Source organism: Tachypleus tridentatus, chromosome 4 (genome assembly GCF_004210375.1).
Source record: "Tachypleus tridentatus isolate NWPU-2018 chromosome 4, ASM421037v1, whole genome shotgun sequence".
Lineage (NCBI taxonomy): Eukaryota > Metazoa > Arthropoda > Merostomata > Xiphosura > Limulidae > Tachypleus > Tachypleus tridentatus.
The window spans coordinates 41,790,864-41,817,784 of record NC_134828.1 but is presented as its reverse complement, the minus strand read 5'-3'; the positions used below and the strand labels follow the sequence as shown (position 1 = coordinate 41,817,784).

At 31.2% G+C, this 26,921-nt stretch overlaps 1 protein-coding gene across 2 annotated transcripts in view; it reads left to right on the top strand.

Moving 5' to 3' along the window:
* bsf (bicoid stability factor) overlaps positions 1 to 26,921 on the top strand; it is a 93,733-nt gene that overhangs the window by 54,875 nt on the left and 11,937 nt on the right. For both annotated transcript variants that reach the window (XR_013027294.1, XM_076497973.1), the window contains exons 21-29: positions 932 to 994; positions 7,225 to 7,364; positions 12,143 to 12,228; positions 15,014 to 15,230; positions 15,998 to 16,122; positions 18,104 to 18,210; positions 18,643 to 18,711; positions 23,358 to 23,448; positions 26,506 to 26,740. Coding sequence is in view for 1 of the 2 variants with exons in the window: in XM_076497973.1 (XP_076354088.1) it covers positions 932 to 994; positions 7,225 to 7,364; positions 12,143 to 12,228; positions 15,014 to 15,230; positions 15,998 to 16,122; positions 18,104 to 18,210; positions 18,643 to 18,711; positions 23,358 to 23,448; positions 26,506 to 26,740 (1,133 nt within the window). In the remaining variant the exon portion in view is untranslated. The remainder of the gene's footprint in view (positions 1 to 931; positions 995 to 7,224; positions 7,365 to 12,142; positions 12,229 to 15,013; positions 15,231 to 15,997; positions 16,123 to 18,103; positions 18,211 to 18,642; positions 18,712 to 23,357; positions 23,449 to 26,505; positions 26,741 to 26,921) is intronic.

The following is a 26,921-nucleotide window of genomic DNA, read 5'->3' as shown; positions in this document are numbered from 1 at the left end:
TTATACTAACAAGCATTTAGTAGAGGTACAGTTAAGTGGAATGTTTCCAACCAGTTTTTGTCAATAATGCTGCATTATATCAGCAAGCATATATTATAAGTAGAAAGTGAGTTTTAAAAGCAGCTTATTCTCATATTGACTTGAGTTACCTTTAAACTTAGTCAGATACTGCAACATTTTTGGGGGGCTCAGGCACAAAATATCTGTTGAAAATGAAGAGTGAATGAATTGTATTGCATCTGCTCTTGTGTGTGGCTTAAAACATTTATAAAAGAATGTGCATATGAGGTAGCCAACAATGAATCAAATGTACCTAATCACACGTTTTGAATACTTAACAGTTGTGTAAGATTTTGGCAAGAGAAAGTAAGGAGAAATGTTTATGGATAGTTTGGTGATTAGGACCACAATTCAATCTTTTGACAGTTAAGATGTTATATAACATTGCACATGTAGGCTTAAGTTTAGAATAATGCTTGAGTAGTGACACAGAGAACATGCTGGAAAGAGGTGGGAACTTTGGATTTTATAGAATAAATGTATTTTTAAATTGCATGAAAATAGGGTGGTGGTAAATATATATAAAGTTTGAAATATCCTGTTGACTCTATACAGTTTCAGTATTATAGTTGGTAAAACATTGGAACATTATAGTTAAATGAGTGACATATTGAGGCAGTAGAAATAATAGCTTTGGAAATAAAGTAGACACTGTTACTTTAACACATTGAGATATGTAATGTACACATTTCACTTGCAAAATATAATATTACAAATTTGGATAATCAAACAGATGACACAGAGTTAACAAATTCTTTGTTAATTATATGTATAAACTAATAAATCTGAATCAATTATTTAATTAAAACTATTCTCATTTAAAAATTACACTGAAGGAATGTTTAAACATTTGGATGCTAATATATTTCAGAGTAAAGGAATGAACACCAGAGGTGTACTTAGGCGCCTCTTAATGCTACACTGTCGAAAAAAGGTGAGTTATTTATTTCAATGATTAATACTTTGCATGCTTGTAAATAAACAGGTCTTGATAAAAATAATGTAAAAAAGTTTACAAAAGATTTTCAATTTGTTTTTTGTCCACATTTTTAGTTTTTTTTTATAAATTTGTTAATGAATATTTTCATGAATTATTTTTTGTTCATGTTTATGAGTAAAACTGATTTCACACCAATATTTGTTCGTTGTGGAAAACATTCTTTATACATGTGCATGTACAATAAACTGTAATTCAATGTGATTTGACATCAAGACAAATGTATACAAGAAAACTTGAATCCTTCCTTTGCTAACAAATTGTTCTTTATTTATCAAAACACTTCTTTATTTAACCAGTTTAGTAGCATCACAGCCTACTTTTTAGCATTTAAACTACATAAACCAGAAAACAAACACTTTCTAAAAGGTAATAAAATTAAGTTTCAAGTTGATGTGAAATACAGAACTTTTAATATTTAAAAAAATTCATTTTACAGAAAAAGCAAGTTTATTATAATTAATATTTCAAATGAAAACCTAACTTAAAAATCATTAACATCAACATTAAAAATTCTACAGATTAGATTATTTATGAAAAATACTTTGTGCTTAATAAACAAAGTTTCTTTAAAAGTTATTTAAAATATGTATATAAAAATATAACATTTTTATTGTGGATGTATGTGCCAAAAAATATATGATTTAACTTTGCTCTAGAAATTTCAGCTTTTTAGTTTGCTTTCCCAATCAAAAATGTGTGATCCTTCTGCATTCCTTTAGTTATTACCAGTGAAAGTGAACATATTGCATAGATTCATTAAAAAAACAATTTGTAAAGAAATGCAACTTTACATGAGGGAATGAAATCTTCCCAATAACTTTCCTTCAAGTGAGTGAAGTTTTATTTTATTATTTTTATACCTGAGGCCTACAACAGTTTATGGCAATTTACCGATTTTAAGTCGTAATGAGTATGCGACTTGTTTTTATATTTTGATTATTTTTACAGTTTTATACTAAATAGTACCTTCTTATGGGTTTGCTTTGTTGATGATTTTTAGATTCAATTCTGAATCATTTCCAATCTAGATGCATTTGAGCATTAATAGTTTCTACTAAAATGGACCAAATTTTGAAAAGAATTGATGACAAGGAACACCATAAGGTTCAAGAAATTGATAAAATTGTATATAGATTTGGAGGTGAGCATGTGTTGACAAAGATGTTGAAATTGAATTAAAAGTGTGTAGGAAGATAAAATGATAAAAGCATGGAATGTGCTTGATGATTTTGTTTCACAAACTCTACATTTCTATCAAAATAGTTTGCTGTAGTTGTCAAAATGTGACCTTAAATATAGCACACATAGTATTGGTGCATTAAAGGACCGTGTTTAATTTAAATGCCACAGAAACTCAATACAGGCAGTCGCTTCTGTCCACCACATAACAAATCATTTTGCACAGCTAATGTCAAAAAAGCTGTTTACTGTAGGCAGAGAAGCTACCTCTGCAGGTCCAAACAAAAAGAAGAAATAACTTTCATGATCACATACCTACAGATACAGCTTGTGGCATTGACAAAAAATTAGGCTCCCAAATAATGCTTTTATTTATAATCTTCACTTCCAGGTGAAGTAACCATTTAGAGAAGTTTAATAAAAACAGCCAGAATGACTGTTATAATGGTAGGTTAGTGGACATCACTTTTTAGCAGAACACAATTTGTTTCTTCAAAAATACATCTGTTGCATCTCTTCAGGGATAGGGAGCTTATCATCAAGGTCAGGAGTTTTAGAGTATTCGAACAGAGAGTGGGTTTACCCTCCATATAGGTGTTTTTGAACACCTTGCATTACACTGGTCTATCTTTCTTGAAGGTAAAAATTTTCTTAATCCATTCCAACAATTCTATGATGGCACCTCAAGTTTCTTGTGAAGGAGGCCTACATTCTTAAGTTTTTTGTTTTGTTTTGCATAACATGGATCTTCTCTGCTGGGCTCATTCCCCTCATATGAGTCTCTTGGAGTGTCTTATTCTGTTCCAGGATGATGAAGTTAACTACAGATCACTTATCTCAATCCAACCAGATTCCTTCAATGAAATGGATGCTAAATCAAGAGTTTTTTCAGTGGATTTGCCCTCAGTTCAAGTTTTCAACAATTAGGAATTACTGGAATTCTTAACTGGTTGTTTTGGTCTTCGATACCTCATTCTTAAGTGTTAGAAGTAGACGTATTCAGTCAAGATTGGACACGTTTACATCTGTGTGTTTTTTCCCAGATTCAGCTGTTACCTGGTTTCTGACTATGGCTTGTTTTACTCCTTGTCCAGTTATTTTGCTTGTACCATATTAGCCAGCTCAAACATGGTTTACTCTTTTTAAGTATCTGCATATATGTCCAACCTCTAATTCTTCCACTCTGGCTGTTTCTGTTGAGACAACCTTGATCAGGTATTCTCTACCCAAATGTTTGGAATCTCAGTCTTTATGTCTGGAAGTTATGTGGTACTTTGCTCTACTTAAGGGTTTAACTTTTAAGGTTTCTCTTTATTTAACTAAATCTATCCATATATACCAAGTATGTATGTTCATCCAAGGAAATGGCATACTTATCAATAATGTTTTAAAAGGAATTTAAACCCTCTTCATCCTACAGTTTCTACCATATCACTTTTTATGACTTGAGTATTTGAGAGGAGGTTTGCTTCATCTGCAGTGGTTTTACATGAGGCATCTATATCTGCAATTTTTCCATATCTCAAACATCAGAAAGTTTTTTACTCTTCAGTAATTAAATCCATTTGTATTATTTGGCCCAAATAACCTTTTCAATTACCAAATTGGAATGTTACAGTTGTTTTACATGCATTATCCCATCCCCTCTTACCATTTTTCACTTTTATGACTACTCCAATCCTGATCATTTGTAATGTCCTCATAAGTGTTATATGGCTCATAATTAATTCATTTCAAGGTACTAAGGACTGATTTTTCATTCATTGGTATCATCCTATTTCCAATGACTTATCTCTCATTACTCTTTTAAAGTAACTTTGCAAATTGATTTTCAGGGCCTATATTAGATTATCATTGCATGTTACATCTCAACAGATTTGCCACATCTCTATTTCATTAACTGCCCAGTTGAATTACCTTCTGGAAAACGTTGTACTGCCTGGTATGTGAACCCTTAATTCACTTCTATCTCATTACTTGTATTATTATATTACCTGGTAGTTGTTTCTTTTGAGGGTTTTTGAATACCCCCTGTAGCTATTTGACTATGTCTGTTAGACTTTAAACAGAGGTGAGTATTTTCCTCAATCATATACTGTTTTATTTCCAGAGTCCATTTATTTTTCATTGGATCTCACCCTATGGTGAGTGTTGCCCAAGTAGGTATGCCTTCTCTGCTCAATTCCACACACACAACCACTTGCACCATAATTACTATGGGTTTAAACAGTGTCTATAGAAATGGGATGTTCTGTAAAACCATCTAGGTACCAGATTGCGTTACTTTAATTACAGACTGCCACTTATAGACAATCACAAGTAAAGCTAAAGGATTCTACCCATCCCTGCTGATTTTTAGGTTGAATAAATTGGGATTCTAAAAATGTAGGGAACTGTTCACCCTATTGCACAATATCCAGACTACTGCTCATCCACACTCCTCCTCATGTTTTACCCCCACAGTTTCAACTAGAAAAAATTGGGAATGCTTACTCTCCTGTTTTCTAGTTGCTGGGTTGCTGCAAAAAGACTTTTCATCCAGAGTATTTAAGCATGTTCCTCTATTCTTGGAAGAGAGAGCAAAGTAGGAGCGTCCTCCTGCTAGGGTTCCTAGTGGAGCTTTTCCTAGATTTCAGTAGGAGTGGCACCAACTTCTATGGGATTCTACTTGTAATTCTGGTTCAGATTTGACATGAAGCTATTCAGTTGGGGAGTGCATGGCCCTTCTCTTTAATCAGTGTTAGTTTCATATATTGTTCATGGAAGTTGTTCAAATATTTCCTCACAATTCTTAATGCAAAATGGTCCCATCCTAGATTCATAATTGAGCTCAGGTTCCACATCCTCTCCATAATTCCAAGAGCAAGCAAAATACTCCTTGTTCAATTGTTTTGGGAGTGAGGATGAATGTTGATATATTCAGACCAGATGAGTTCTGTTCCTTTGGTTGAGTGCGACATACACAATCCTGTCATTTTGAACCTACAGTGTTGCCTTTTAGACTTTTTCAGGCGGAGGAGGAAGTTTGTCCAATTAGATGTTGCTTACCTTCTCATCATGATTCTGGTATTGTGAAATGCATCACTTTGTGGTTGCAGGTTGGGTTCCAATCAAAAGTATGTATATAATCTTGTGGTCTAATGGCCATAGCCACCAACATGAGATATATGTATTATGACACCTTTATTCCAACCCTGAGTTGTGTAACCTGAACTATCTGGTTAAAACAAGTCTATACTGTCAAGTTACTTGTATTGTATTCCATCTTTGATATAGGAACTAAGTTTCAGGTGAATAGCATACCTGTTCTGGATGTTATGTGGTTCACCCACTTTTTTATCATTTTCTATCTTGGTACATTTCTGTTCCATACGTATGTTTTCTGTATGGATCATGACTGCATCAGCCCTTTCATCTTCTTAGTGTGGGATTATATAGCTATAGTGTCACAGTTGGTAAGTATGTTTTGGAAGCTGAACTTTTTCTAAATTGAAAATGTATTTCCAATAATATTTACCTCAGCTGACACTCCCACCTTACCTCCCTACTTAAAGCCAATTTTTATCTAAAAAGTGATTACATTATCAGAATGAGGTGCTTATATGTGCATTAAAGGTGGTGGAGAAAATTGCAAATTAGAATTTGGGGTGTGAAAACTAGAGGAAGTGTTCTCAATGATTAGATGGGCAGAGAGTGGAAACTTGAGATTGAGAAATAGATGTAGTATCAGAAGAGGTAAGTATACAATTTAAAATTAGGAAAATGTTAATTCTGATGTTTTTCTATGCAGGTAACCAAGATGTTAATGAATTTTAATGCATTTTTAGTGTGAAAATCTAAGTTTCAAGGGGAGCATGATCCTAAATTTTACACAGAGAGAGCTTTACTCCAAGAACTTTCATGATTCCTGCCAGAAATGATCTACCACCATATATATCACATATCCACTCTGTTAACTCTATCAGTATGGGCTTGGTCAATTTCACTGACCATGTCACCTCTTTGTACTTGTTTAGTCTTTATGCGTTTAATACTTCTAACTTTCTATGTAATGTATCTTCACAAATTCTGTCAGTCTATCAGTAAACACTGCAAGTTTTTCAGATATGAAAAAAATCAATTTTTAATTAACTATTTTTATTAAACTATTAAAAAACTGGCTGTGGATACAGAGCATTTGTTTCAAATGTTCCATGTGCAAAGTGATTTTCACATTAAGATTAAAAATACTTTTCTTCATCTCAAAATTCTCGCATTTGTGTAACTTCTAAAATCCTCCTAAATACATTTCAAATATTTGTTTTCAGTAAAACTTTATATTCTATCTGTTATTTATCTACATTATTAGCTACAATTTTATGTTACACTAATTGGTGTAATATAGACAAAAGTAGTTTAATAAAATTACGAATATAAGACCCAAAAAACATTGTGGAAAGGATACCCATGGCAATAGACTTAAATCTATCATATACCCCAAAAATGTCACCATTAGACATGATCAAAAGGAAAGATTCAAACTAGACACAGGTACTTTCACATTGAAATGATACCTTTTTACCTTTGAATAAATGGTATAATTTTTACATGGTTTTGATATAGCTTTGCTGGCATGATCATGTATTTCTAAGTATGTGCATCTGTAATGAAAATGTATTTTTGTGTAATTATCTTGTGATACAAAGTAATTGCTTGTGTCTTTTAATGTAATAGATAATTCTGTGTGTGTGTGTGTGTGTGTGTGTGTGTGAAGGAAAATATGGTAATTGAGTAAGTCATAAAATAAAGTTGGTTTTGTTAATTATTTTATTTTCATTAAAAATTGGTTATTTTTGGATCTGATAATGTGCCACACAGACATTACAAGAACAGTGCTTTATACAGTTAAAGAAACTTTTAATAAGTTATTCTATGACTTGTTACAGAAGAAATGTTTTTACTTTTGGGAGAAAAGTACTTTATCACTACCTGTTATTTCATTGTAGAATGTTGATCGAGCTCAACAAATAATTACTGAACTTGAAGAGGTAAACTTCTCCTTTACTCCTGCAATGTATGCTCAAATAATGGAACTTCATATTAGCAATGAGAACTTGGAAGAAGCTCTGAAATATAAAAAGATCATGTAAGTCTGTGGATAATGAGTTTTCATTAGTAAGCATAAAAGAGATTTGTTTTTCTTTAAAGAAACCATAAAATGGATACTAAATTTGTAGCTGACTAAGTACTTTATCGTTAACAAAATCAGTTGGTTCAAATAATCAAAATGTGCAGTAGAACCTCTGCAATACATCCACCCTTAAGCCTGACTTTGAATGATTGCAGGATCCTGAAACTGATCTCACAAACATTACTTTTGCCTTCTTTTATCAATACCACTTACACACGTTACTTTCATGTTTCCATTAAACTATATTTTCAGAGTTCCATTTCCTTCCCTTTTTTTATACTCATTTATAAATGCATCATAAATAAATAGAGAAAAGCATTGGCATTACACTTTATTGTGTTTTTATTTCATATGTATATGTAATTTTTTATTGAAAACTGAAGGCTTCCATAAACATGTACAGTGCACAACATTTAAAAACATTTGTTCTTACATTATAGTGTAAATGTTCATGTAAATGAAAAAATAAAAATAAATTGATACCATAGAAATTTGCATTTAAGAAATTCTAGGACATTTCATATTTAGTCAGTAGATTAAAGTAGTTGAAAACTACGGTCTCTTTCAAGGATTACACAATGTTTGTCATTACTTCAGACAAGTTATTCAGACCTCTGCAAAAGAAAAAAAAAGAGAGTACCTTTGATTACTTCATTATTTCAGCAGAGTTCTTGATTGTATAATTCCCTGCTGCTTTATCATCTGATACTAGTTGAGGTGTTATTGGCTGGTCACTTGAGTTGCTTGGTTGTGTGGATGCTACAAACTAAAGAATTTCTCAGGAATTTTGTGAAAATCACCCTGACAGTCTTCATGTTTTTGGCACTGACATCAATTGAGGTGGTGTGCTATTCTCTATACAACTCATTAACTTTCAATTGGGGTTTGGTACCTCTAACCAATTTCTACTGTTGCAACAATGGAATTTTGTCTTCATTCACATCTTTGGCAATAGAGATGAGTAAACCTTTTGCTGTAAAGCATTTCTTCTCTGTGGAGGCTTTGATCTCCATCACTTGACTGATCCAGTGACAAGCATCGAAGACTAACTAACATCATTGATGTTGTATATCTTGACTAGGATGGACAATGACAATAATGACATTTCATCAGTTTAATAACACACACAACTGATGGAGAAGCTGCAAAACTGCTGTCAACTTTAGTGTAAAATGAACAGTTTTTTAGACCATAGAACAATAATCCCTTTTCATCCATATTAAAGATATCTTGTGGGTCATAATCGTCAACAATATCAGGAAGATTTGATTTCCAAATACCAGCAGTGGACATACTAACCAGGTTTATTATAACAGTTGAATTGAGGGAAAATCTTGTGTCTGTCTTTGCAGTGAGCAGTGATGAAACCCTTTTACTTGACATCAGATTTTGTAACAAATTGAAGAGCAACTTCTTTAAAGATCAAACTACTAACCAATTCATTGATTTCTTTGGCTGTCTTAAACCATTGCTGTTTGACATTCTGAATTTTCAGTTGACAGCCAACCCACAAATTGCAAATGCTCTGTGTACCTCGGTATTGTTTTCTTCTAGTATACTCATGTTTTCCACTTTGTTTAAAAATGTTTTGAATTAATGTTTTCTAAATTCTTCAGAATAATTTTGCAAGTTTATGTTGACTTTGTTTTTCAGTTGTCTTGATCATGGAACAATATGTTACATAAATAGATAGTTTTTGTGAAGAACAAATATGCCTTGAATGGTATTGTTTCATTATCCCTTTAGAAATCTTTTCCTGTGACATTTCAGCATGCAGACAAGAAATTTTTGTCCTCATGTGATTTATTTTTGCAACATTTCACTAATCACATTTCCATCATTAACTAGATGTGTAATTTGTTTACGTAAAATCATACATGCAACTCCAGTATCTGATTGGTCAAGCTATCTTATGTTCAGCAGTTGTTCATTGATTTCCATAGTGATTGTTCAAATTTAGGTTTTAAATTGGCCATAAGAGGTGTTCACACACTACAGTAGTAACTACATCAACATACATTTATATGTTCTCCAGTAGTTTGTAAACATATGTACACAGACATTTCATGCTACTGCAGTAGTTTGTAAAGACATCATACACCAGTTGAGCACAAAGTCCGGCCTGTGACAAGTCGCCGAGTGGCCCACGATGTCCAACGGGAAAGTCAAACATTGAGAGTTTGCGCCTGCGCAAAGATTAAGCACTATAGAAAAATATGCATTAGATTAGATACTGGATGGTTTCATATTTGTGTCGAGCAATAAAGAAAATTTAATAAGCAAATCTCGTTAATGCATAGGTATTTAATCATTGGTGCAATGACGTAATATTTCCGTAATTACGAAATCTCACACGTTCCAATTGTTCTTCGAGATTTACTTACAAGTCCTATTTTGATATTATTTCGTAACAAAAATGGCGGCTAATCATAAAAGAAAAGTTAACGACGAAAATCAGCAGTTTCATGATGATTGGACTGTGCAATACTGTTGTGTTCAACAACAGAAGAATGTGATTTGTCTGCTGTGTCATTCGAGAGTAACAGTGGCAAAGGTATCCAATATAAAGTGTCATTATGAGTTGAAGCGTAAAGCTTTCCACAACGTTGTCGGTGGTGAACAAACAGCTCAAATTGAATCTCTGCAGCAGTTGCTGAATCACCAGCAGAACGTTTTCTCAAAGCAGTCCACAGATTTAGGTGCAGCATGTGAGGTCAGCTAAGATATTTCGTTGATGATAGCGAAATCTGGCCGACCTTTCACTGATGGTGATTTTGTCAAACAGTGTTTGATTACTGCATCAGAAAAGTTGTGTCCGGAAGCAATTTGCAAGCTACAGACGGTGACTTTGAATTGTATGACAGTTCAGCGAAGAATTTCATGCATCTCAGCAGACGTGACAAGGCAGCTTACAAATAAAGCAGCCAACTTTGTCTATTTCTCTTTGGCAGCAAACGAGTCGACTGACATCAGTTCAACAGCACAGCTACTAGTTTTTGTTCGTTGTGTGTTATCATCATTTGATATCACAGAAGAAATAATTGGCATGGGTTCCATGAAGGATCAGAAAACTGGGTCTGCTCTATTTGAGGAGACAGTGTGACTGTGTAGTAGTATTTCATTGGATTTCACGATACTGGTAATTGTGACAACTGATGGAGCACCAGCCATGACTGAAGAAAGTAGTGGGCTGGTAGCACTGTTGATGAAGCATCGAGGAAAGCAGAACAGACAGTTGGTGAAATTGCACTGTATTATTCACCAACAGAACCTGTGCAGTAAAGAACTTGGGTTTTATTCACTGCTAGCATTAGTGATGAAAACCATTAATTTCATCAAATCACAAGGGCTCAATCACTGTCAGTTTTAAAGTCTTCTTGAAGAAATTGATTCAGACTATGGTGACCTTATGTATCACTGTGAAGTACACTGGCTGAGTCGAGGGAAGATGCTCAGAAGATTCTGGGAGTTGATTGATGAGGTGATAGAATTCCTCAGAAGCAAGAACAAAGATACAGAAGTGATTTCCAGGACTGATCCAGCATGGCAAGCTGATTTGAACTTTCTGGTCGACATGACACAACACTTGAATGATCTGAATTTGAAGTTGCAAGGCAAAAATCAGCTTGTCTGTCAGCTTTACAAATCACGTCTCAGCTTTCAGGACAAAGTTGCAGTTGTTCCGACAGCAAGCAGCATCAGGCAACTTCATGCACTTTCCCACTTTTCAGTCACAGCTACAGAAGAATCAGGACATTGATACACAAGTTTATGTTGGGAAGCTAGATACCTTGATTCAATCCTTCAACTCATGGTTTCATGACTTTGACCAATGCAGATTGTTGATAAAACTTTTTTGTTGATCTGTACAGTATGTCAGTGGATGACTTGTCAGCAGAATATCAGCTCAAACTTACTGATCTCCAGGCATCTGATGAACTGCATGCTATTTACCGAGAAAACAGTTTGCTTGACTTGTACAAAACGTTGCTTGATACATTTTCTAATCTGAAAGAGAATGCACTTGTCCACACCAGCATGTTTGGCAGCATGTACTGCTGTGAACAGGCTTTCTTGCATATGAAACTAAACAAAAACAACACTTGCAATCAGCTGACTGACGATAATCTGGAAGCAGTCTTGTGTTTTTAAATGTCAAACATCAAGCCAGACATTTCTAAGCTCGTAGATGACATGCAGCACCATCCGTCGCACTGACTTTGTGACAGTTGATGTATCATAACATTTCTTAGAATAATGTGCAAACTCTTTGATGTAATCGTTATTTGTGTGTTCTGAAATGTGATGTCCATCTTGTGTGAAACAACTGTGGGACGATTTTAATCTTCATTTTTTTGTGGTCCCCCAATGGTTACAAGAAGTCTGTTTGTGGCCCCTGACTCAAAAAGTTTGTGCCTCACTGATGTAAACATTTTAGAGAAATTTCAGTAGTCTTTAAACACATGTACACATAGAGCTACTACACAAGTCTGTAAGTACACCTACACACCCATTTATAAGTACTACAGTAATCTGCAGATACATATGCTTAAACATTTAGATCTAATACAGTAGTTGATAAAACACACTGACATGCACATTTCCAAAGGTGAGAAGTTTTTTTATCACATATGAAAAGATAATAAGTCTTGTTTTCTCTATAGTTGAATTATGTTATTTGATTTTTTTTACAAGATATTAAGAAGTTAATGAGATTTTTTTTTTTTAACCAGAGATGAGACAGACAAAAATTTTGCAATTGATTCACATAAGATTTTGAATCTTGCAACATTGCTTACAGAAAGGAACCATTATCAAGGTTAGTTGATGTTCAATTTTTGAGGTTTTAATGGGACCTGGGTTTCTTGCATGCATATGAATTGAAAAGACCATATATTTTATGTGAAATGTTTGATTATTAATTGTTAAATAAAAATATCATTTATCAAGTGTTTGTATATTAATAACAGTTAATAATGTGATGTTATTTCAGCAGATATTTTAAGGTCTGTATCAAGTAGGTATTTAGATATTGAATGTGGCTTTTAAAATCTAGTATAGTTTTAAATTTGCTCTTTATCTTACATATTTGAAAAATAGAAAATGAGTAAAATGTCTTGTAGATAGTAGAGGCATGTCATGTATATAGGAAAGTTAGTATCACATTATGAAATAGTTGAATTCTGTGTTCTGGAAATTATCAGAAACAATTGTTTCAAGTGTGGGGTGAAAGAAAGTAAAGATGAACTAGTTGAATTAGATATTGGTTTTTACTATAAGAAAATAAAATTAAGAACTTGTAAATATGGATTGTAGAAAAAGGTAAATTAGTAAGGCTGGAGATGCTGTAGACATTATTTACTCAAACTACAAGTCTCTCTTTTGACTTCCTGTTGTCACCTGGAATTATCCTTGGTGGAGTCAAAATATAGTATCTCCATCCTTGTTACCTTACCTTTTTTATGATCCATATTTGCAGGTTTTTAAATTTGTAGTTATCTTTTTTGTTGGATTTTTTATATTTGAGTATGGGCAAAGGATAACTTCATATGATAGCTAACTTTATTTATTATGATGATAAACATAGCTAATTGATATGGCTTTTGATGATTACTGTAGTTATTAATTAACTGTTTGCATTAGTTCATGTAAAATGTTGAGCTACAGGTATAGATTAGCTTAAGAGTATAGTGAGCATTTATGGTTTTTGTGTAACTAAATTCTCTATATATAATAGGCCTTATCAGTGTTGTGGATTTGTGCTGTTTATCATGGTGTAATACACCAGTGCGCATACGCAAATACAAACCAGAAAAACTGGGCAAACATTCCCAGCCACAATACTTGTAGAGCTACAAGGAATTTCGTTTATATCTGTTGTATCTATCTCTGTGTCTTGGCTGTTACGCAATCTCTGACTCTATTCAACTGAAAGTAATTTAGAAATTATAGGCATATTTTTTTCCAGGTGAGTTGTGCTTTAGATAGCATTTAATTTGGTATCATAAAATACTGAACAATAAAAATGTTAGTTTATCTACACTCATCTTTTTAATTCCTACCCAGTATAGTGAGTTGTACACGATGAGGAATAAGATTTTCCTCATTGATAAAAGGCCAGAAGAAATGGGTTTTGAATATACAGTGTACTAGTATATGAAATACGTTTCAAAATTAACAGTGAATTTAGGCCAAGAGGATGGAAATTCTATTGTGAAACTGCTACGAATGCAAGCAATTGTACTTTTGTATAATTCAGTTAATTATACCTGTGTAACAAGTCTGCAGATCAATTATTACTTGCTCTGAGTTGATTTCTTATATATGGGTATATAATCACAATGAAAACAGACTAGTTTCTTTCCAATGGGTATATGTTTTTAATGTTACATAGGATGATGGAAAATTGAAAGTAACTTGTGTAAATAAAACAAAATATTGATAAAGCTGCCTTATCTTTCTAACAGAATCATGCGATTTCCTGTGACTGGGAGCTGACAAAATTGCAACCCTCTTTTCAGTGGAGTTTTTGAATGTTGGTCTATATCTTCATAACAAAATTTGGTTCCTGGAACATCCTCTTCCAACAATTTTATTCTCAAAAATGACCCTGCGTGTGCTATTCTGTAAGCTAAACAGCTGGTTTGTTTGCCTGTACATTCTGGATCCACATGCACTCTCTATAAATAGCACTCACATCATTGCTCTGTGATGTCAGCAGACCCCTAACCATGATAAGGCCTATTCTTAGCAGTGGGCAAACATGCCTAAACTAAGACATGACCCCCACTATTTGTGTATGAAATTTTAAAAGTAGGAAAGAAGCTTTTTCAACTAAAATATTTACATCTAAAGTACTGCTTTAAATAAACCTTGGTGTCTTTTAAAATAATTATTCTATAAATGTTTGAAAAAATTTAGTATTGTGTGTATTGTTTTGTTTTGTTTTGTTTTTAAACTCCTCTACTTCTTGCATAATATAGGGGTTGGCTCCCTAAAGTCACTGACTCTATAGTGTACAAATCATTAAACATCTTCATCTTAGTTGTTAATGTTCATTTGTTAATATCTTTTAATTCCTGTTTTATCCTGTACTTAAGTTTTCTAAAGAAACATAAAATGTTTATAATTATGATATTTTTTAGCTTATGTAAAAGAAGAAACACATTGACATTTTGATATTTTGATCCTTGCAGTACCTTATTTAATATTCTACAAAATGTTTGAGTACAATATACTAAGCCATTTTGTTGTCGGCTGGCAAGAGAATAAAAAAATTATCAGTGGATCATTTTGAGAAAAATTGGATTTTCTTTTTAAGTCTAACAACATGCTTTTTTGTGCCTTTTGATTGTGTACGGTCTTAGAAATAAATAATGAAGGTTTTGAAGTGTTGTTTGAACTGAACCTTTACTATTTAAGGAGATTTTAATTAGAATGTTTTATTAGGATTTTATGCAATTCCTTGTAATGCTTGTTTTGAACCACTATTATGGTTCATGATAAATGTACTGGAGATGGTCAAAAACCATTATTTCAAGTGTGAAGTGAAAGAAAGTAATGATGAAGTAGTTGAATTATATGTTGTTCTTTTTCTATAATAGAGGCACTGGAGATTATCAAAAACCATTACTCAAACTTTGGAGTGAAAGAAAGTAAAGATTTTCTCCAGAGGAATGTTTGGCGGTTATTAACTGCAGTTGCCAATACAGGCTGTGTGGACCGTACCCGCGAGTTGTTCCATACTGTTGTCATTGAGTGTGGATTCACAACACCAACCAACATGGTCTTAGGTCCATTAATGAAAGTTCACATCGATAAGTAAGTTCTTACACTCATGGTAGTTTTCATTTTAATTCACATGTCTGTGTGCTTATTTTTTAGAAAAACATTATGCATTTTTTCTGTGTTTTGACCTTTGCACATCTGGGAATTTTTTGATTAATTATTATAATTACAATACCTATATTTTTAGATGTGACTTTTTCTTACATCTGTATCTGTTTCAGTAATTTTTCTTAAAAGTCATACGTATATTTGGCCAAGATGTGATATAGTTAGAGGTCGTTTGGTTAATTTTTAATGAATTTGAGGTTACAAGTTTGGGTCACCACCACTTTATAATGGTTTTGTTTGTTATAGCAGTGTTTCCAATAATTCCATGTCTAATAATAAAGAAGCTGTTTAAGTTCACCTCATTTGCTTTTCCAGTGGGTGAATAATAAACTTGAAGGATTATATGTTAAAAGTAGATGTTCAATACTTTTAGTGGGCCCAGTACTGGTAGATCATTATGTAGCTTTGAATCTGTAAAAACCAAGCAAAATTTTGTGTAAATAACCTTCAAGTTGCTTTGTGTTGAAATTCAACCAACATTTAATTTAAAATAATTTTGTTCAAAAATTCCTAGTTCTCTTTTTCTGCATTCAAATTCTATAGTTAAAAAATTGCACACTTCTTTGTTTTCATAAAAAATGTCATTTCATATCGTTATATACTTTTTCTTATTTCCATAGACTGGGGACAGAGAAATATTATGTTCTGTCATATATGTACTTTTGCTCTCTTTCTTTCTTTTTAACTCACAGTGACAACTTGCCTGCAGCTGTTGAAGAATTTAAGGAAATAGCAAAAAGATTTCAACAAACACCATGGAAGGGTGAACTTTTCAGAAAGTTAATTCAACTTGAAGATTCAGAGAGTTTACAGAAAGGTTTGATTCTTTTTTAATAGGGTTTGGGATTTTGTATTGTTTCAATTTTGTGTTAGTGATAGATAGTTTATTCACAAACAAGTAATTAATACTTAAACATTGTCATATAATATATTTTCTTATTTACATTTTTTGAATATATTTCATTTGAAGTAACTGGAGTTTACATATTGGATCTAAAATAACAGATTATTTATATGAATATAAGTGGTGAAATGTATATTATGTATGTAGACTAACTCAAAAGATGTGTTTTATCCTATCTGTCATGTAAGTTATATATATTAGTTGTTCTGTGTTGTCATAGCATTTTAATATTCAGTTCTTTTGATAACCATATAATAAATAAAAAATGACAAGCTTTTACACATCTCTGTTTAGTTCATTTCTCTTTTTGAGATGCATTTCATTATCATGAAGACAACTAATGGAGTAATGTTGTAGTATTCAAAATTGACATTGGAGTGTTTGATAGAAACATGTTGATATTTGTTGCCTTGGTTGTTTACATTTCTTCCTATTACTACATTCTTGATGTCTGTAATGTTACCCCTAAATAATTACAGTCTGAGGTTTGGATTTTCTAGTTAATCAGAATCTGTTGTTTTTCGTAACAAGTTTCTTTATTTCAAAGTATTAATATTTTTGTTTATCTTATGAGATAACCACCATAGTTGGGGTCTGATAAGATATTCCTGATCAAAGATTAGTGTACTTACGACAATTATGAAAGCTGTTATGAGGACATGAACAATTGTTTTGATTGTGCTGATTCAAGGAGAAAAGTATTTTGCAGTCATTTGATATCCAAAAAAATGAGGTTTGTTGATCATGTGTGCAGAAAGAGCAGGTGCAGTTATTTCTTGCAGATGAAGCCAAAGTGAGATGACATGAAGTCAAAGCAAAAATAATACACTTTTGCATTATAGGATAGGTAATTGATTAGCTAATAGTAGGATCATTACACTGTGTGGTACAATATCATTTGAATATAATAAATTGTATTTAGATAATAAAAGATTGTGTTGGCAAAAGAAGAGCAGCAATGGGGAGGGGGGGAGGGTGTCAACTCTGGAACACTCAAAAAAATTATCCAGTTGGTCAAACTCTGTATATGACTTTGTGTAGGTCAAAGTAAAACAAAGGCTCAACTCAATAAATGATCTCAACTGATTTTAAACTTTAAATCAAAATGTAGGAAATTAACTATAAGATAGTAAGGTATGTACAATTTTTTTATTTGTCACCTTAAAAACAATACATTGAGAACTTATTGGTGCATTTGCCATTTTGGCTTGTTGAACACAAATTTCTGTAAGTTGACATATACTTTATGGACTAAGTCTTTCTAATACAGTCATTTCACTTCTGACCAACTACAAGGCTATTGACATCAATTCTTAATAAATCCAAACTGAGATTAAAACTTTATTATGTTGACAAGCCTCATTAAAAAGCAACCGAATAATAGCTACGCTGATAGAGGCTATATAAATGACCATTATCACAGTTCTTTCTGTTGTTTATGTGAATAAAGGATAAGAGCATTTGTAGTATGGTTACATTACTGATGAACTACAAAATTACTTTGCTAATATAACAAATCTCTGAAAAATGACTTATGATGTTATTATCAAAGTGCGTGTGACCCAATGATGGTGTTTCAAGTTGAACATAGTTTATTTACATATGTTTAATGTGTACATCCCTGAAAAGTGTTATAGAATTTTAGCAATAACTTGCTCAATGTAGAAATAATGCAATTCATCTTTAGTAATGTTTTCAGTATGATGATAATCTCTTAAAATGTCTCTTGAAATTTCCAGTGTCCTCTTAATTTTGATTTAATGGAATGTGGGTTCATAAACTAGAATGTATGTTATATTTGCATAATATAATATTAAACTGGAAGACTTTGTTAATACATACAAGTGTTTACAGTGTGTCAGTCTTTATTATTATTTTGTTTCTTTACTTGTAGTTATGGACCTGAGCTCAGAGGTTCATGGGGAGATGAATACACTGTACGATTTAGCATGTTGTTTTATTGAGTGTGGACGAGTTAAACAAGCCAAGAAAATACTTGAGGTACTTCTATATGAATATACAATGATGAAATTGTACAGAGCCAGCCAAAAATAACAGTACACTTGTGCACTCACAGTATAGTATCTGCATATTTATTTTAGGCCAATTCCATATTTTGAATATAAAATATTACTTTTGTATTATCTCTCACTATTTTTAAACCTGCATTAATTGCACACATTTTTTTGTATTTAAAATTATCTCCATATTTAAACATTTTTGTTTGTCTTGTGCATTATTAGTGTTACTAAAACATTACATTTTGTTTTCATTTCATGCTGTATAAAATGACAGTATTTTTTGTTATTGTTTAACTTGAATTAAATTTGTGTTTAGTAATATTATTTGTAAATCAACTGCTTGTATATAAAATAAAGATACATGTTTATCTTTTACATAAAGTTTGTATTAAAAAGACCACTTTTTCTCTAGACCCCAGGCCTAAGAGCTCGAAATAGGAGACTGGAAGCCTTCTGTGAGAGATACCTTCAACAAAATATGGTAATTTTTATTAATGAGAGGAAATTCAATTAACTGTAGTTTACATTGTTGTGGTAGCCTTTATAATTTGCTGCTGTGCAGTGCTCTTATCACATTTTATTTATTATTTGTAACTGTCTTCATAACCTACTCGATGAATTATATCCATCTGTCTTTTACTGCATGTAACCATACATTTATAGCATGCTTCTATGTGTTATTGCAGTTGCTTTTCATTTACTACATGTACCTGTACAACTTATTATACAATGTGATGTGACCACTTGTCTGTATTTACTTGTACCTTTTTAAGAGGTTCCTTCATGTACAGTAGTGTGGTCAGTTATTTTACCACCAGTATTGTTATATTGTGTTCAGCCTTTCTTTATTGCATGTAACTATACTTTTATTTTATAATATTTTACTGTATATGGTATTGATGTATTGTTACCATTTCCTAAACAAAGAGGATTGGTATTTTATTTTTAAAGTAATAGCTTAACTATTTTGATACAAACTGACATGTTTCACATAAGCTTGATTAGGAAAGGATATTTATGCAACAAACTTATAATAACTTTGAGCATTATTCACAAAACCTGTTAAGATTTTGTGAAAGTCTTTAAGTATCTTGTACAAGATACTTGTCAGTAAGAGAATGACATTATTTTAATTACTTCTTTCTAATAAAAATGTTATCTGTAGTGTAGTGGTTACATGCACTCAAGTTTAATGTAAGATGATTTTCATTTTAAGTATAAAAATACTTTTCTTTATTTTATAGTTTTCATATTTCATTTGCCTAACCTTTAGGAATTCCTGAATGAATATCAAATGATTTTTAAGGTAATCATTTATTAATGTTGTATTTTCCTTGTCTTTTACAATTTATCCTTTGTCTTGCCACAAATCATTTATGTTCTTGTGGCATATTGCAGTGTCTCTGGCAGAGATACACAACCCTTTGGCAAAATATTTGTGCACCAAACAATATTTTAAGCCTTGAAAACTAGTACAAGGTATGTTATATGCTTAAAAAATGTTGAAACCTATCAATTATGCAGTATAAAACATAAATAATACATAATGTAATGTGATGCTATGATTAAAATGCCAAAAGAGAGAAATGTAACATTATTCATCCAAGTTAAGTTTTTATGTAATGTTAGTTGGATTTAAGAAAAACATGCAAAACACTTTGGGATCTCGTGCATTGTGGACAGATACAAAGAGAGCTTAATCCTATAACATCAGACAAAGAAAGAGGTGGAGGTAAAAAGCATAATGAAATATGTTTGATATATAAAAATCAATTCCCTGAAAAACATCAGGAAAATTGTGAAGAGTCGTTTTGGTGACATTAACAAGACAGGCACAGATAAAGTTTTAAAAAATTCTCATGTTTCAGTGTAAATACCATGATATATTAGACCAGAAAACTGATTGGGCAGAATTTCTTATTTTAAGAACATGCTTTCAAGAAATTTCCAACTTATTTGGCAAAGAAAGAAAGATGAGGATGTCTCTAGCAAATGTTCACCACAAACTTCAGACCTTAACCCTAAATTCAAATCTGAAATTTGTTGTACCCCTGCTTGACAAAAATACCAACTGTACCAAAGAAAGCATTTGGATACAACTTCAAGAAAAGTGGAATCAAATTACACCAGAAAATTTAAGAAAATAAAAATGTTAAGGTGTTATTGATGCCAAATGTGGCCAAACTAAATATTAACACTAAAAAAAAGTTATTATTTTGATATATTAACTTTGGATAATGTTCTGTAAGATTAATTTCAATAACACAGGCCTGCAGCTTTAAACTTCGTAAAAGTTGTTTAGATTCTAATGGTGGATTTTTCCATAATTCAGTCATGCAGATTTTGAAAATAATATTGATTTTTTTTCTGACATATAAAGATTTTTTTACAAATTGGGAAGAATTAAGAACTTAAATCAAATTATTATTTTATTTACCAGAAAAAAAAAATTATCATTACATTTGTTTACAAAAATATTGATGATAGTGTCCTCAACTATCCTAATATTTTTGTGAAATTATATTTTTTAGTCTCAAGAATACATATTGTGGTTTTCTATTTATTTTGTCTGGAGCATCTTTCAATGACCAGCAGTAATTAGTCATCATGCTGATGTTCCACCTTACCTGATACCTTCTTTCCATTTCTCTGATGTCATGATGAAACCTCTCTAGACATTTCAGGTTAAACAATCAAACAGTCCCAATCATTATTTCTATTGACACCATATTTAGAATTGGATGAAATTGTATCAAGAGTTTGGAGTAGATATAAGTACATCAGGTCCATGAGCAACAGGTGTTATAGCAGATTGAAGGTCCAGATAAGAAATTCCATCTTTATTTTGAGTGTTCTAGCCGTGCATATTATGTGAGCAAAAATAGCAGTTTTGGTTTCTATGCTAACTCCAAACCAGTGGAATTCCAAAAGGCATTACTTTCAGTCTATTATCTCTACATTTTAACAGAAATGGTGTAAATTTTGTGCAGAGCCCATAATTTGTCTTAATCCCCAAGTTGTATTCCAAAATACTCATAATATGTTGTTTTGACAAAGTCTGCAATATTTTGCCTTTCTTTCTTCACCACAAATATGTTTGTATCACATACACAACTTCTTGCTGCCATACCCGATAATAAATTATATAGAAAAGAAAGAAATGATGTTGAGATGCATATGCAAATAAGTACTATCCAGAAATGACACATCTTGTGGCCTGTTAACTGTTTATATACTAGAGAGGTGTTTCTTGCATGTTCTAGAATGATCTATAAAAGTCTCATGTCATGTATAGCCAGTGATTGTCAATATTTTAAGCATATCAAAATGTAACCTTATTTCAATGAAAATGATCCACTTATGTAAAAGTACATATGATATTGTGTGAAAATGTGTATGTGGGGAAAAATTGATATAATTTTCAAATTCAATTTAGAGAAATAATTGTAGAATGTCTAAAAATTTCAAGACAACAAATGCAGGCTGATCTAATTAAATGTTAATTTCTGTTGCAAATTAATGGCTATTTTGTATATTAAAGCATTTAAAATAACAGATTTTGTACACTAGTGTATGTCTTCAAATTATTATTTGTAAGAATATGATTTGGTGGAGTATGTTTGGCATGATTCAATGACTGCCATTTTTTTTAGTACTTTTCTTGTTTCTGATTAGGCTACTATTATAAAATAAAACTTCTTAATGATATTATTTTAACCAGAGCTTTTATTAAGTAAATATAAGTGATAGCTCATACCAAAAAACATCAGTACCACATCAGCAGAATAATGTACTAATGATTAAATATTAACAAAACTTAAAACCCAACTAGTTTTGATAGACCAAGCTTATCATTCTCAAAATATGTAGTAAAACTGTTCTCAATTTCTCGTATATTCAAGCTCAAAACTGTCTGAAAAGATCAATGATCATTGATAGTAATAAAGTGTACGTACTAAGTTGAAAAACTACTACTAAATAGGGTTGAGTTCAAATCCCATTTCTTTAATAAACATGTTTTTTTCTATTTTTAAATACTGATATCAGTTCTCATGCGTTCTACTGATGGAAGAATTTTGTTTAGCAATGATTTTGATTGATCAAATTGATATATGGCTGGTTTTGGGTAAATATAACACTAAAGCCAAACTGAAATCTGGTATATACAACTCAAAGTTGGAATCAAGAAAGTAAAAAGTTCTAATAGAAAAGAGAAATGAATTCTTATCATTTTTAATGTTGTTTTTTTCTCAAACTTTGTTTTTTTCCAAACTGTATAAAGAGAGTTTACAAAATATAGACCAGTTGTAACAGTAACCCAATGTCTCATATTTACTGTAAGGACTCTCATCTTAGTGGATTTAAATATACTATGAAAAATTTGTCTCCAAGTTAACAAACAAAGGTAAGAAAAAGTTGATGGTTTTCTTTAAAATAAAAATCTTATTTACCAAAGTTCTGGTAGATTGAATCCTAAATGTATTATTAATTAGATAATTTTTACCCTGCCTATTTGTTGTGTTAGATTATATTTTAGCAACTTGTATTTTCAGTTTTATATTCTGGATATGTTCGATCAATCAAATATCATTGCTGAACCAAAGTTGTATATCAGTGTAATGCAATAAAATTGATAGAAAATTTTAAAAATAGAGAAAAAATGTATAATATGAAGAGGGGATTTGAACTCAACCATATTTGGAAGTTAATTTTACAAACATAGTCTTTGAATTCTACTATCATTAGAGGAATATTGAATATTCTGGAGTTGTTTTGAATCTGAATGTACAGGACAGAGAGAACAATTTTATTTCATCCCTTGAGAATGACAAGTTTGGCATGTTAAAACTAGTTGTTTTTGTTAGTTATGTTAACAATTTTTACTTTAGTTAACTGAGGTGGTATTTGCATAAAACATTTATTTAAATTTATAGTAATCATTAGAGAATTATGCATGCACATTTTAGTAACGTTTTAACATGAAATGATTAGGTTATACATCTGAAGGTCATTTGGGAAACATTTGAATATTATAGACCTCATCTATCATGGCTGTTGATGATGTCTGATATAGTGTGTTTTAAAATTTATACAAGGCTGATGAGTTTTTGTTTTGGATCATTACAGATTACCGAGTTAGAAGATCTAGTGAACATCACACGTGACTTGTTTGACATTGACAGGGACCAGATGTATTACTATCTTTTGTGTGGCTACGGTAAGATAAAAATAAACTTTCAGTGTGTACTATAGCGTATATACAGTGCTGTTGTAGTTGCCATTTTAGTTTTATATATAATATATATTAATGATATCCATGGGTGTGTAGAACCAACATTTATAGGCATTTCATTGTATTAATCACTGTTATATTTAGCTTTTTTGTTAACCTGTACGTACTAATTGGCTCACTATTCAGTGACGTATTTTTATGTTAACTTGTACCTCCTAGTTAGCTTACTAGTCACTGTTATATTCATTCATTATGTTAATCTGTAACTACTACTCAGCTTATTACTCAATGTTATATTTAGTATTTTTATGTTAACCCTTCTGTCAATGGACAGATCAAAGGGTTCACCTGATGATGTAGAGTTATTTTCAAGTTTGAACTGTTTTATGAATTTATATCAGTAAATTTGGAATCCAATTGTAGATTTATAAGTCAAACTTTAATATTATGTATGAGTTAATTTCCTAATTTAAAGGTAAATTTTAAACTAACACATTTAAATATAGATTTTAGTGGGTCACATGGTATGTTGAATGCAGCACTGTTTGAAATGTATTTAGGGTGTTTCAGAGGTTACAAAAATAATATTTGACATTTTTGGGAAGAAGAATGTGTTTTTTTTTTAATCATAATATGAAATCACTTTGCACTCAGACTAGTAATGAAACACTCTTTTTTCACAAATCTTTATTTAAAATATTTCTTTACAAATTTGATTTTTTTCAAGTAATCTTCACTGAAAGTCTACTAAATTTTGTAAAGATACATATGCTGTATCAAAAGTTGTAGTGCAAATACTTAACAAGAGCAAATGTGTAGACAAACTTATGTATATTTTACCAAGCTCACTGGGGGAGGGTTAAACAACATCATTAGTATTGTATGTCAATAAATTTGGTATCATAATGTAGTATATAATTCAAATTTTGTTTTAATTTCTTGATTCAAAAGAAAATATTTTTAAAAAATGCCAATTATACTCTTTGGGTATTATATGGCATATTTTCTTATCTTATTGCTCAATTTATATTTTATTGTACCTACTATATGATGTCTATAGTGGTTTATAAATTAGGAATTCAGACTTCAGACATTTATATACTAGAATATAAAATAATAATCTCTTACCTTTTTAATTTGCTGATATATCATTATATTTTGATTTTTTTTAAACCTTTTCCACTCATATGTAATTCTCTTAAGTACATGTTTATATCCAATAGAGAGCATGGTCCAAGGTACTTAAATTTGAAATTTCTTTTTAATTGGGTTGAAGGAGAACTTTGCAGTTTATTTGGAAATGATGAAGTCTGTTGACTAATCTGTTCTGAACAGAAATATGTTTTCAACTCTTTCAACACATGAATTTTTACTTGTATATAGTCTTGATATTATAACTTTTAATGCAGTGTGTGTACTTTCATGAAATTTGGCAGACTTTCTACACATTACATGTCATTTTTACAAAAAATTTTAATGAAGTATTTTTTCCTAATAATTTGTCCATAAATGAATCTTTTCATACACACACACTATTCAAAGAGCAAAGTGATTTTTATGTAAAGGTTAAAAATAATTCTCATTGTCTCAAAATCTCAACTTTCATTTTTGTAATAACTAAAACCATCTAAGTAAATATGAAGCTTTCTTTTACATTGAAGCTTTATATTTCATATGTTATTACCTCTGCCTTAACAGTACATTTTATTTTTCAGCCAACAGGCAAACAACTAAGGTCAAATGAAAAGTTGTAAACTAGAATTAAAAAGAGCAGTTTTATCCTGTTTTTTATGATTTCATAATGCTTCTCTTGAGAATTTCTACTCTTAAGCATTTCACATTTATTTTCTATATGTATTTTACTGTCTAGGATTGAAATAGAAAGTTGCTGAAAGTAAAGCAGTAAATCACTGTTGATGTCAGTTGACTGTTTATGTGACATTGTAATACAACACCTTCAAAAGCAAAAAGCATATTCAAAGATATAGTCAACATGACCTCTTCTCCAAGAACAGAATGTCTTATTATATTGGATTATATATCTTACAGTGTTTATTAGGAAATTTAACTTCAGTAGTCACGCTGCACTAGAATAAGTTAAGACATTTATGCTAACAACAGTACGTGGATTTTATCAGCTTATGTATGTATTCTAAAATGTTTGGAGAGTTTCAACTGCTAAGCCTTTGACATTTATTTTCAATATGTATTTTAATGTTTCAGACTGAGAATAGTGTACAAAGCCAGATGAATTACAGTGGTTTTATAAGTATCATTATAGTAATTTGTTTTTTTTTCTTTCTAAAGTGCATCTTTAAAACTTCTAAAAATTTATTTTAGCCTCTGGAAGGAGAAAATAAATGTGGCTTTTAGCATAGCATACATAAGTACAAGTTAAATATGTAACATAATAAATATAATAGCTGACACCTAAATGTTCTGATGGCATAAATCCTTATTGAATATTATTTTTATGTATTCAGGCAGTGTTCAACAATAAATAGACTAAGTGAATAGTTAATTATTTCTAAATGCAGTCATGTTGTGGTTTAACTAAAATTATTATTACAATTATTAGTGCCAGTGACTTTTGTTTATTATCTGATCAGTTTGACTTGCACTATATCATTGTGTGAATCAATTCATGTTTTTAAAATGCTTAGAGATTCATCAAGCAGAAAATGTTCAGATTATCTTGTAAACATTTGCACTAAAACTTTAGGTAAAAATCAATTTTATGTGAAAAGTTTGTAAGTGGAGACACTGAAGATGTTTATCATATTGGAGAAAATAAAACTAACAGAAAATAGGAAGATTAGTCGCATAACAATAATTGATTGAGTGTAGTTTATATTAGTGAGCCCAACAATTAATTTCCAAATTCCACTAATGGGCCTACTATAGTGTTTATTCATTGTATTTGTAAGTTATTTCAAACTACAGTTAATACACAAAATTAAAATAATAAATAATAATAATTATTTTAACATTATACACAAGTGCCAAGAAATAATACATAAAATTACCTTTTTTTTTTAATAGCAAAAGTCAATGACGTTAAGAAAGCCCTTGCTGTGTGGACTGCAATGCAAGATGAAAATGTTCAGCCTCGTGCTAAAACTCTTAGATTTTTAGCTGAGTTCCTACAAAAAAATGGAGAAGAAGTCCCATTTGTGATTCCTGAGCTGCAATCTGAGGAATCTCAAAATGGCAAAATTAGTTTTATGGACTATATTAAGGCAGAAGATGTAGATAAGGTCTTAGAGTATAAAAGAAGGTATTTTTATCATGTCTCTTTGTATTACATTTTATGATAATGGTAGTGTAATAGTCATGATTAGTTTGTTTAAAATTATTTTTATGGTATGTGCTTATTAGTGGCCTATAATTAATTATTCATTGAAATAAAATATTGGAATTTCTATGTAAATCACTTTTTAGAAGACCCATCAGTTGGT